This window comes from Pipra filicauda, unplaced genomic scaffold, assembly GCF_003945595.2.
Source record: "Pipra filicauda isolate LSUMZ 115617 unplaced genomic scaffold, ASM394559v2 scaffold465_size509821_pilon, whole genome shotgun sequence".
Lineage (NCBI taxonomy): Eukaryota > Metazoa > Chordata > Aves > Passeriformes > Pipridae > Pipra > Pipra filicauda.
This window is the reverse complement of record NW_024104604.1, coordinates 345,796-359,432: the sequence shown is the minus strand read 5'-3', so window position 1 is coordinate 359,432 and position 13,637 is coordinate 345,796. Positions and strand designations below refer to the sequence as shown.

The window sequence follows — 13,637 nt, the reverse complement described above, 5'->3', positions numbered from 1 at the left end:
GCTCAGGAAGGCAGGGGACACCAGAATTAATTACAAACAGGTGATGTGGGACATGCTGAAAGCTGAACATGCTCTTGGATATCCTGTCAGGTTCAGCCCCAGTTCCTAATTAACTGTTCTTATCAGGCACGGATCTGGTATCACAACAGTGAAGCCTCCTTTTGGAGGACAGGCTGGCTCCCAGCGTTTCCTGGGTATTTACAACAGGCTTTTTAAAATGCATTAGCCTGCACTTTAAAGAAACCTGGGACCAGAACATCTGGGCTTTGGTTGTTTTGTTTCTCAGTAATAAAAAGTGAAAAAAATGATGCAGCTGTGGATAAAATGTTCAGGAAAACAGCAGCTACCTTGTCATCCTTTACCTATTTTCCCTTTGCTAGCCTCGTTCATAGGAGCAGAACAGGACGTGGGGGAACTTGAAGGAGGACGAGAGGGAATGTTTCCCACCTTTTTCTTAAATTAGATATTCAGTTTGCTATAGGATCCTTGAATTGTGTGGGGATCTATTCCACTCATGACACACATGCATAACTCCCCTTGGCACTAATGGGAATGACGACCATGTTGTGAGAGGAGAATTGCCCCCTAAAACTGCAGGAGTGTGAACAAGGTTGTAAATATATCTCAAGGTTCTGGTAACATTAGAAACCAGTCTAGCGAATTTCTCATGGTTTATTATGATATCACCAAATCCCCTCTATGTATTTATAGCCTTGTAATTCACAATTATTCTGGGTCCATAAATGTTTTTGGCATCTGAATGTAGAACTGATACTATTATTTCACATATTATGGTACCGTCCGTGAATGCTAAATTTATTCCAGCACAGACTCCTGGAGTTCATTCATCAGATATTTTATGCTACTGTTCTTTTAATGATTCATTTATCCCTAGTAATATTTGTATTCTGAAGTGTGGCGTCTCCAGCCGACAGCACAATGCTCTGCTGAATTATCTTTTTCTTTCACAGCATAACAAAGTAGAGCACAGTCAAATTGAAGATGGCCTTTAGTACACTGTCAGAACAATACTGCTTACCAAGCATATCCAAACACATTTCTCAAACCACATGTAATGCTCTGGCTGCCAACATGCTCATAAAGTCATTAACCGGCATCTTAAAATGAGGGTGTGATACATATATTTAAATGTTTAGGAAAATCATATGTGTGCTCTTCTAGAAGCTTATTTTGAATTTCAGCTTCTACATATATCAATTATGCAGCAGTGCATAGATGTAAAAATTCACCTTGATTTTTCACAAGCTGCTAAAATATACTCCTGCTAAAATCATACACATTATCTATCACTAACAAAAGCTTCTTTATGCCATTAACTATTTGCCCTTCACAATGTATCAGAGCAAGACAGATCCAACCTGAAGGTTTACAGTGCTGAGGATTCATTTTTACAAGCAAATTATTATTGGCAGTAAAATTAAGGAGGAACTTATTTTACATGGTACAGATTTCACTAAATGAAGTAAATAAAGGTTATGCCACTATGTTCTCCAATACAAAACCTACCCAGCAAGTTACAATTCATGCTGTTACAGCTTTTAAATATACGCTTTCTCTATCACCCACTCCCACAAACTGCACTCCAATTTATACACACACTAAGTTTAATCCTTCCCAAACACCCTCATCTCCCAGTGTTCTCATCACACAAGGACCACCATGCCAGAAAAGGCAAGCATGACCCATATTAACCAAAAGAGATTAAGCAGTCAGAATATTGATACCAAGAGTCCTCCTAAAACTCAGAAAACAAAGGAAGGATTCCAGAACTGCAGTCTTCTCCTGGTTACCCACACAGCAGCTCTTGGTGCTCACGAAGGTGACATGTGATGCTAGGGGAGATCCCTGGGCTGCCCATGCGGGGAAGGCAGATTTGCTACTGTCCACTCAGCTGCTGGAGCCAAGCCTCTCTCCACAATCTTGCCCAGCACCTTCCTTTTCTTTCTAGTGTTTCGTCTCCCACCTTCCCTTGCTTGCCCAGCAAAATTCCACCTTGGCAAGCTGAGGGCCCACCACCTCCTGTTTCTGAGGTGCCCAGAAATGCTGACATGGCCCTTCACTGGCATTACAGCCCCAAACATCTTGGGGGTAGCCCAGCTTTTGGTCCTGTGTGCCTCTGTCCTACCAAACAATTTTGCAAAAAGAAGAGAAAGGGAAGAAAAAGCAAGTCTCCTCCTTCAATTTCAGATGCACAAAGGATGCTCCCTCTGGCAAGCTCCCATGGCACAAGAGGAGTCATCTATAAGAAGATGGATATTGTATCTCAGAGAACAAGTACTGGCCTTTCTGCAACACACCAGCCAGAAGTGAACTAAAATACTTAGGAAAACAGACAATGACAGGCCAAGCACATCATACTCTGCCTGTAAACAAAAGGCAAGTCGTCTTTCTGGGCATGGGAGTAACAAAGAGCAACTCAAGAAGAGCAACTTGGAAGGGAGGTGGTGAATAAATTGAGTCTGGTTTTTCTCCTCCTCCCCCCCAGAAGGGAAATGACACCCAGATCTGGCCATAGTATCAACAGCACCCAGAGCTGAGCACCTCAGCACGGCAGCACAGGTCACAATTCTGCCTGATTCATGGGCTGGTGTGAAGACAGCTTTGACTTGATTAACAGAGCATTTGGAGTCAAAGATGACTGCAGGACTCCAAGTCCTGGGCTCCAGCAGAATTACAGCACAGGAAAGTAGCCAAGCAGGAAAAAGAGGATGTCCTTGGGGCCCACCCAACTATACCACAACATTATATAGGTGCTTGGTTTACAGATCTCGGTATTCAGACAATTTCTGGCTGCTTGTGTGGAAAGGATACAATGCAGGAAAAAGGCATTGATAATCTAAGAGGGATCAACAGCTCTAACCAGCAACCACGTCACACAGAGGAGACCACTGATCACCTCCCTCCATGGCACTGGGCAAGGGAAGCGCAGGGACACAAAACAATAGAAGTCCCAAACTGGATCCCCCTGGGACCCAGAAACAATATGGGCAGGGATGGAAACTAGACGGAAGGTTGGGGAGGAAAACAGCACCCTCTAAACCCAAAAATTAAAAAAAGGGAAAAAAAAAAAAAAAAGGCAGACCTTGAGATAAAGTCAGGCTCAGAGCACAGCAGCGCTGTAGCAGAAGGCACACGTTTCCAGTTACTGGAACAAAAACTCATGGTCAGTAAGAATTAAATGCAAGATCCAACAGTGACTAGAAGGGAAAAAATCCTGGAGAGCAGACACATGTGGGTTATTACACAGCCTGGCAAGGTCAATCTCGGTGCTAAAAACAGACAAAAATAAAAAAAGCCGTCAAACATTTTTAAAGGGACACTGTCCCACACTGGTTGCTTTGACACTGTCTGTGAATGGTCCTTATTTTTTATCTACTTATTTTGTAATTATGTAGGCTACCCTGTTCCAGCCAGAGGCTGCAACAAAACTCTTATTGATGGTGCAAACTGCTGCAACTTCGGCTTTAAGAGAACATGGGGCAGTTCCCTCCAGCTTCACCAGCAATAAAATTTAACTCTTCCTCCTCTAGTTGTGCAGTAGTGATTCCTTCGCCGATGTTTCTGAATAGACCAGAACTGCAATTGCAAATGGCTGTGCTCTACACCGACGACAAAGTGCCCTGTCATACCAATACATAATTGAAAACGCTGACACAGTGACAACTACTATCAGCACAATTCTGATAATCATGTAAGCTTGTTCCTGCTGCAGGAACCATGGGGGTGGGGAACAGGCACTGTGATTTAGGGGTTACCTAGAGAAAAGTTACCTAGGATTTTGTTTACATTTCTTGGTATACCTTCTATATTTCAAAGAACAAAATACCCACATCCTTGATTTCCAGGGGTGATACTTCCATCCTCTTTTACAAAGGCTCAAAGGCAGGTCAAAGCTTGATAAGAAATCCAAATTTTATCTCTTTGATAAGGCACGCTTGAAGTTTGAGATGTGTGGTGTTAAAACTCCTTTCAAGAGCCACAAATAGATGAGGTTCAACACAATCCAGTGGTGAATGAAAGGCTTCCATAGCCAGTGCTGCATATTAAAATGTTTTGTCACCCCCATATGCTTCCTTTGTAATGAAGTAGGCTCTCCCCAGGGAAAGGAAGAAATTAACAGCACTTAAATCATCTCAGCATTGCTCAAGCAAACATGTGGTCTCAGGAAGGACCAGGTGTCTACAGACAACCTTGGAAGGACCCCACCAACCTCCTCCCAAGTAGGTGGAGGAAGGTGCAAAGGAGAGCAGCAGTGGCTCAGGAGAGAAGGGTAAGTGAGGAGGGGGAGCCCCAAAATGCTACTGGAGAAAGGCTCACCTCCAGGACCAAATTATTGGGGGTACACTGGACTTAACAACAGCATCCCCTTTCACCATTTAAAAGGCAGACAGCAACTGAAGCCAACAAGCCAACAAGTATTTGTTAAACCAACTGGCTGACAGATATTAAAACAAATATTTATCTTGCCCTCTTTAGGCAAGGCCAGACAAAATTGTCTGTCTGCTCAGCACCTCAGGTTATCTCTGATCCCAAACATGTTAACACCAAAGGTAAGCAGTAATTAAATCAAAAGAAGATATTGAACCAAATGAAGCCTTCCTGCTCCATGGCCTCTCTGAACAGCCATCCCAACAGACCTCCCTGCTCCACAGCCTGCTGGTGCTCTCGTCCTGCTGCAACAGTGCTGGCATGTGCCAGAAGCTGCACAAACACAGAAGAAAGAGCCAGGCCACAGTCTTTTTTTCCCAAGGGAGTCGTACTTCTCCATTCAGGCTCCATCGAGCACAACAGACAAGTCATGTAATAGCCTCATCTATGGCAAAAGAACTGTATCAATTGGGCTGGTTAAAATGAGTTAGAGAGGTCACTCTGACCCACAAGACAAAAAACAACATATGGTGAACAAGGGTAGAGAAGGGAAAATGGGATAATGGGACACTTAAAGAAGCTTTATCAAGATCAAAATGGCATTCAGCTAGGGCAATGGGGACAGGAAGGCACAAGGAAGAGGCAAAGAGTGCAGATAGGGGAGAAGGGGAGGGGAAGAGGTAGAGGCATGACTTAGGCACAAAGTATCCAAAGTGGCTGTACTCTGAATAGCTAACAATCAGTTGGTCAGAAAATTATTGCATCAAGTTAAGCCAGGCGAGCCTGAACTGAGCAGCACGCGACAAACAATGCGAAAGGAGAGTCGGCGTCAGACCAGAAGTCACCACAAGTGTCTGAGCACACTACAGCTGCAGATTATCAGTTTCGATAATATCACAGTTTAACTACATTATGACTGGGGAACCTTCATCTGGAGAAGCCATGCCTGCTTCAAGGCCACTGGCAAGTGAAGTCAGAAGGGCTATCCAGCAGCCCAGTGCCCACTGGTAGCTGTCGGGTTGGCACCTTCCTGCAGGACAGCTCATCCCCGCTCTGCTTGTCCTTCCAAACTCACTGCAATCTGCCGTGGATCAGACCATTTCTACAGCAACATAAGATCCGACGAGGAGCTGTGATCTTCCAAGTGATGATATGCAAATTGTAAGACTGGTATGGAGAAGGAAATGGGAGGGTGACCCAGTCCTGCAGCATCCAGCCCTGCCCAGCAAGCTCTGCTGGAGAGTTCAAAAGAGCTACTTCAAGAGAAGCAGGAAACAACTGCTGGAAAGCCACCTAGGGACTAGAAAAAGGTGACTGCTAGAATATACACCTCAGCTAGAAGCAGTAGTTGATTTCCATGGATTTCACAGGGAACAAAGATGCAGATTCTATACCCTCAAACACACGACTGTGGGAAATGAAAGACAGGACAGGACTGGCTGCTAAATTTTATTGATGTTCCCCCCCAGTGGACACAAACAAACAAGAAATAACTGCAGCAAAACCCCTTCAGTAAGCACCAGAACTTGCTTATCCCCATTACTAATGCTGCCAGTGCAGGAAGAGGAGTGCCTGATGCACAGCAACCTCAAACTGTCCATTTTGGCATGACAACGATAAAAGATGGGTGAAAAGAGTGTCAATGCCAGCTTGGGAACCAAATCTAGACTCCTGTCAGGACAGAGCCAGAGGGATGCAGACTCCTAGCCAGGGCAGCAGCTCCTACCTCAGGCACAGGGGCCACTTGTTCCTTGGCTACGCCCAGGCAGCACCGCAGCCCAGCCTAACCCAAACCACCAGAGCTGGTGAGCACTAAATTCAGTCATTTTCTCTCAGTCTCTTCTCTCAATTTCAGCTCTGACTCTTCTATCTTTTATTTCTTTTTCTAAAGACACATTTAGAGATGAAACCATTCATAACTGCCTATCCACAGACAGTTTGTGGCAGCATAATTGACAATGAGTCTGCTGCAAAAATGAAAATGCTGTTTTAATAACCTTGGCCTAAAATACATTCTGTTGTATGCCTCAAAGGGTTTCAATAAAAAGTCAACCTGTAGAGACATATTTTCTTGGCTTAAACAACAATCCAAAGCATATAAATGTAGTCCAACTATAATGACATATTTATAGGCCAATAAAGCTTACACTGCAGCTTTCATACTTCACTTAAAGGAAGTCTGTAAGAAGCACTGTTATATAAAATAATTTGAATTTTTTTTTTTTTGAACTATAGCCCAAGGAATACAAATATGCAACTTTGCTATATTTAACCGATAGTGTTTACATTGCTTAGTTGCTAGAAATTTTGTAAAATGAAATAATTCCTCATTTGGTGCTTTCCCACTGGTTTACCAAATATGGATATACAAGTCCATTTATTACAAAGAAAAATCCCCTAAATAATTCTAAAGACAAAAATAAATAACTAGCGGCCTTAGTACTGAATGATTTTATCAGACCAATTCTTCTGGAAAAACAGGTTCTCATGTTCATTATGAATAATACATTCCTGAGCAACTCTATTTTTATATGCTGCATTGTTGTTACTCTTTATTTTTCTCAACATTTGAAAGAAATATTCAGAAAGCTATAAATAGTCTTAAGACATAAACTGCTAGCATTCAATATTGACATATTTGTAGAAAGGGATAGAATGTATAACATAAATATCTCAACAGGCAGAAAGAAATAATTCTTAAAAATCATTTTTCAGGTTGAAATCTTGAAGCTCATACAAAAAAATGCCATTGCAAGATCTTTTATTTAATACAGTCCTAAGGAAAAGTTCTGCATAATTCACTAGGGATAAAAACAATGGCATTTTACAGAAAAAAACTCCACAGTTTCTGAAGAAAAGAGAGGCAAAGAGAAAAGAAGGAGAGAAAAGAAGAAAGAAGGGAAAAAAAGAGAAAAGAGTGAGAAAGAGAAACAAAAGAGAAAAGAAAAACAGAAAAAAGAGAGAACAAAAAAGGAGACAGAACTACCTCATTTGAATTAGGGTCAACTTTCAATTATAGGTGCATGGTTTCTCCAGGTTGTGGATTAACCAAGGGCTGCCTTAGTTTTGGCTTAGCAAGTGCCACAGAGTGCATGGCACAGGGCATACACTGCTCACGAGGCCTCACTTTGCCTGGTTATTGTTTGGAGCTGCCCTGCTCCCAGCAGCGTGTTTAATTAAGTATGTTTGCACAGTGACACTTTTCTGTTTCTGCATGTCGGCCATGTTTTCATTTCATCCGAGTTATTTCACTATTCCCCACTCCTGGACAGTGTGTGAAAAATAATTTTGTTTCTTCTGTAAAGTTTTTTTGAGCTCTTCGGTAGGGATATAATTTCCTACTACCTTCTAGAGCTTGATTCAAAAACATCTAGTAGGAAAAACTGCAGAACCTACTCACTTCTATGGGATTTTTCTGTAATGGAAACATGTCGTTTCATAGGAAAAAATGGGTCCAGAAGATCACGTTGTTTTTCTAGGCCTTTTCAACACCTGGTTCAGCAACTTCCTCATCTACAGCCAGGGTTAAACATGAGCATCACCAGAGGGACCTTTGCACGACAGTGCACTGTGCTCCCTCACAGCATGAGAAAAACTACCCCATCCGATTGTGCTGGAGACCTGCTGCAAAAGTTATTGCTAATAAATCTTTTGATCACACTGCAGCTGAGTGCTGCTCCACTGGCAAGATGCTGAGTACTGGAAAAGGTCTGCGGGCACACATCGTAACGCGCAGTAAACCTGCCTTTCTGACAGCAGGGAAGAGACAACACCAGCAGCCCAAATCTCTGTGCCTTGGACACTGCACATTGTGCTGCTGCCCGTGCCTACAGCTTGGGAGATGACGATTCCCAAAGCACAATGTCAACCTTGACCAACCACTCAGAACGAGAGAAGTAAATCTTCATCTGGTGGGTGTTAAACCTCCGTCTCACAGTTGAGACAAACACCAGAGCTCATGGGTTGCCTACAGGACACAACCAAACCAAGCTGCTTCACAAGCTTTGAAGATCACCATTCTTTTGAATTCTTGTCAGATCCAGGAAGCAAAATACGCTTAAATTCTTGGGTCTTTCAAATAGTTAAAAAATCATCTCACTACTAATTTAAGAAATTTCTTTTACTGCCTTTAAAAGGCTAGATCAATTGTCTATATCAACATATCCGGTCAGCTTTATGTCTCCTTGAACCTTTGGCTTCACTTCTCGTCAACCAGTCATTATAAAGATAAAGGCAATCATAATCAAACATTAGCCAAAATTCTGTTTTCTACTGAAAAAGCACAACCCAACAATAAAGCCAGAGCCACCAACTGAAAATGAGCAACATCAGAATGTGGGGTTATCAAAATTATACTGTACAGTTCACATTCCATAAACGTTTTCAGTATAACCCATACTTTGAAAGGCTTAACATGCAACTATAAGCTTTAGGCTTAAAGATAATTTTCTTTGGCTCCTAGAGTAGATAATAGCAATTTCGTAACTTACCACAAGGGTTTTTTTGTTTGTTGAAAACAAAAACAAGAAAACATTAGCACACAAAAGTTCTGTCTGAAAAACATTTAGATTCTTCTGACACAACAAACAAATGCAAATAAATGTAGTGTGTAAAGAACATACCAGGGCAATAGCAAGAGAAAATTACTGCACCAGAAGAAACCACACAGAAAAGCAAAGGAAAAGATAAAGAATTGCACGGATTATTTTTTGATTCCCAGACACGTAATGAAAAATAAGATCATCTTCAATTGTACTTTAATCTCCCAACCTACATATCTAATGGTGAAATGTGACATTGACCAAATCACTTCACCATTTGATGAGATCAGAAAAATGAGATGCAGAAGATAAATCCTCCAAGACAGATCTTCAGCTTCATGTAACTTGGTCTCAATGCCAACACAGTCGTGACACTACAAAACTGAACTTGGCTCTGCACCTCTTGTTCATGAAGGTACAAAAGCATTTCCTCAAATGCATCAGCCTTAGCTTTTCATTTCTTACCTTTCCACACACTACAGCCTAAACTTGTTTCAAACATGGAACATTTGTTAAAAGCTTGGCACAAGAAAGAAATGTCCCTGGTACGCACTTCGAAGTGCCACCTCTGGCAGCTGTTACGCATCCAGGGGCCTAATACCACAAACAGGCCTTTTTACCAACAGGGGATCGATCCATCTCCCTTGGACCTTGGATCCCACCACAGATTTTAGAGGTATGAGTGTCTGTGCACCAAAGGAGCCCCAGAGCTGCAAGCCTGTCTGTAACCATCCAAAGTAGCAGAGCTACTGTTTCCCTTCCTAAAAAAACAGACAGGGAAAGAAAGTACAGGAGACAACAGTGGGGTGCTTGCAGAGCCCTATGTTGTGTAGTAAGATAAAGCTGACAAGGAAACGCCATAGAAGGGCCACCTCCCTACTGAACAAGACACAGAGCCAACTGTACAGGAGCAGGGCAAGCACCAGGAGCATCTCTGAGCTTCCAGAAGATGGGACAGGAAAAGTAAAAGGCCTTTGCTCGCCCCTGCCTGTTGTAGGAGGCCTTGAGAAGACGTACCAGCCTCCTCTCTCCACAGTGCATGGCTCTGATCTGATCCCCAGCCTTCAGAGCCTCGGGGAGAGCCCGTGACAATTATTTGCGTGCACATCTTCAGGGTCTGAGCCATAGTGCTTGGGGACATGTCTAGGGAGCAGACAGGTATCACAGAGTTACCCCACGCCAGTCTCGAAGGAGTCTGCGATGAGCTCACCACCACCACCCATTCCACACAGGTATCCCATCGCCACACCTCCGCCCCAGGCTCTGACGTACCTTGGGAATCGGGGATGGCGTGGCAGGATCGGCTCACCCGTCTTCGAAAGACTCTCACCCACAGGCCCCTCCCCACAGGAGAAAGTAAGGGATACTCACCGAGGTCAGCCTTCTCCTTCAGGATGTCTTTGAAGTTCAAGCCGCTGTTGAGTGTGGATTGTCTGTATCTTGTCAAGGCCTCTTTTTGCCCATTCTTCCCCACATCCATCGGCTGGACCGGCTCAGCCCGGAAACCACACTTCCACTTGGAGAAATCGGACTGTGCCCATTTTGCCAAATCCTCAAGTTTCACAGTAACTTTTTCTGAAACAGCAATAACTTCATCCTGCAAGAGGCAGTGAAATGAGAACACAACATGTCACTTTGGGCTCCACGAGGACTGACAAACCCGTAACACCGCCCCGCACTGACTCCTGGAAAAGCATATCTTGCTGCTGAGTAATTTTTCTGTTACAGAATAGCTAGTACTTAATTTATTCCTCTTGCCATCTAAAGTGGAAATATTAGTTTTTTACTGGAAGCAAATATACATGATCTAAAGACAATTTCTAGGACCAGGGCAATGATCCTAAAAGGCATTTGGAATGCAGGTTGCCAAATCACATCCTGTATAACCCAAGGCCCTGAGGGAAAGTTTGTTTTTTAGGTGCAATTAGCTGCAAATGTAAAAATTCATGGTTGGATGACTAATGGTTATAGCTAGTCCTGAAATAAATGGACTAAGTAAATCTCAGATTCTTGGAACTCTGACTCACCAGAAAATTCCTGTGTTTATGGTACATTTTCCCTTGGCTTAAATACAAATATTGAATTTAACTTTTGTCCTTAAAATTAAATAAAACCGTGATGTAATCCCAAAAGAAATACTACATAAATGTTATGTGCTTCCCACCAAAAGAAACTTGCACATTCTCATGTTTCTTAAAACCTTTTTCAAGATCAGAACTGTAATTTTTTTCCTGTCTAAAACATACAGTCTAAGAAAAGCACTTAAACTTAGTTTAGCCTCCAGAACATATACTCAAATAAAACAGCCCTAATTGCTGGATTTTAACCTTCCAGGAAACAATCAACTCCTCTCAGTCATGATGAATAAGCAGAATGTTTTACAGCTGACTCCAGTGAGCAAGGGATCAAGAAAGCCTCAAAAAATAAACAAACAAACATACATATCCAGCAAGATACACTCCAGATTTTTTGGTTAAAACAGCAGAAATAATTTATGTTGTAACAGGAGCTGGCTGCACACTACACCTTGCACACCACGCATTTCTAGCACTGAATAAGGTTACAGGTTCTTGAAATAAATAAACCAGAATCCAATTCTTCTCTCAAATAAACAAAAGTATTTGCAAAGGGGAGAGAAATTCTTTGCGTTATTAAACAAAGAGAAAAGCATGATTGATTCTCTCTGTGTGTTTTTTTTGTCCACTGAACACATTCCTCAGGAAATAAAATACTGCTCAATGGAAAAGAAAAAAAAAAAAAGCTTTATTGTGACAAGTTGCACACAATACTGAAATATCTCTAGTAAAAAAACCAGATCTGATATTCCACTCTCCCTTATATAATACAAAACTGTTTTATAAGCAGGCACCTTCATTACATTTAGTGCAATAACAAATATTTGGTCAGAAATGAACAGCATGCTTCTATGCTAAGCAAGCTTGTAATAAAATCTTTTCCTTTATCGTTGCACAGCATAAGAGCTTCCACCAAACAGCAAACAATAACAGTGATGCTTTAAATCTCTGTTTATGACAAACGTCAATACTTTGTAAACAAGCACTGGGTACTACAAAGCACAATTTCAATGGATGGTTTCACCCAATTTCATTACACCATCCACTTGAAATAAAAAAGCTGTAGTTGCTATGCATTTTATAGCTATTACATGGTGATTATTAACTGTCAGGATGGAAAAAAATAATACATATATATAAATATCAGACTGCCTGCAGACAGTCTCGGCAATTTCTGGATGAAGTCCTCTTTTAGGGTGTTGAATACCATCACCAGCTACTACACAATTTCTAATACTCCACACTAGAGAAATCTATTTAGCAGTAGTTTAAAAAAAAATCCTGACTTGGAGATCAGACATGTTTTTGGTTAAAATATTACTTTCCAAATAGCTCTCATGATCAAATGATTATGATTTCAATTACTAGTTTCTTCATATCCTTTCCAAGAACTGGTATGACTAATTTTGGCTGGCATACAAAGTAAGCTGAGCAGACAATTTATTAACCAAAAGAAAAGTACAATCACTGTTACATCATCAATGAATAAACTTGTTTTCGAGAATACAACCTTCGCACACATGCACATGATGTGTACACAGGAAGAAAAAAAAGGAGTTAAAAAAAAACCCCAAAACAACACCCTGCTGTAACAAGGGTGAAGCGATGTTGGTGCACTCACTGACTCTGCCCGGGCTGCCATGGAGGGGGAACCAGCTGGTCCCCAAATCCCTGTTCACCCCTTGTACCACCAGGGATCACCCCGGTTGCACCAGGGAAACACAGCCAAGTTCACTTTTACCCGGGAAATGGAAAAATTACCCAGTGCATTTCAGGGCCTGCCTTGGGTCTCCCCGTCCATCCTACAGCAGGACTGAACACACCTGCTCTCTCTCTCTCTGCTCATTTTTGGCCCAATTCAGAGAGAACAAGAGTTGTCCTTCCCAACTCCTCAAACACCACAGAGGTCATGAGTCAGACCGCAGTCCTCCTCCGAGTGCCGCTGCCAATATGGATCTCACCAGTGAGGAGCCGCATCTCCAGAGACATTCCCACCCTGACACCTCATCATACAAACACTGCCACCCAGCAAGGCATGGTAGGTGGCCACAGCTCCTGCTTTCTGAGGAGCCCAAGCCCCAGGTAGCTCCAGAGGGGCTGTCTTCCCCATATCTTGGCAGTCTGCTAACACAAGAGGTCACCTGTCCCTCTGCCACCCAAACAAGAGGTCACCCAGCTACTTCACCAGCTCTGGAATTTCAATGTGCCTTGCCAAGCTTTCGCACATTCCTAAGCAACCTTTCCAAGCACTCAGACCTAAACTACTGTGGTTTTTATTTTCATTACGTACTTTTTGAGCAGCAGGTGACAAAAGGGTTCCTCTCCTTTTTGGTTAAGCCCTGTGTCACAACAAAAGCTGCTCTGGGACCTTGCAGGGCTCTGCCAGCCAGAGGAGCCCCCGCAGCCATTCTGTATCAACCACTGTGCACCTACTGCCACAGCCCTTCCAGAGAATATAGATGTTGAATAAATAAAACCAGGTACACGGTGACACATGACTAACAAACCTTTAGAAGATTAAAGAAATCTGCTGTATAACCTTCATGTCATTCATAATTATATCTCTGTGTAAACATGAAAAACCACCCACATGGCTTACAGAGCATATATATATATCTATACAAAAATCAAC

At 42.4% G+C, this 13,637-nt stretch overlaps 1 protein-coding gene across 3 annotated transcripts in view; it reads right to left on the bottom strand.

Annotated features, from left to right (window-relative positions):
- ARID5B (AT-rich interaction domain 5B) overlaps positions 1–13,637 on the bottom strand; it is a 116,010-nt gene that overhangs the window by 92,674 nt on the left and 9,699 nt on the right. For all 3 annotated transcript variants that reach the window (XM_027714414.2, XM_039386119.1, XM_027714412.2), the window contains one exon: positions 10,302–10,527. In XM_027714414.2, coding sequence (XP_027570215.1) covers positions 10,302–10,527 — 226 coding nt within the window. The remainder of the gene's footprint in view (positions 1–10,301; positions 10,528–13,637) is intronic.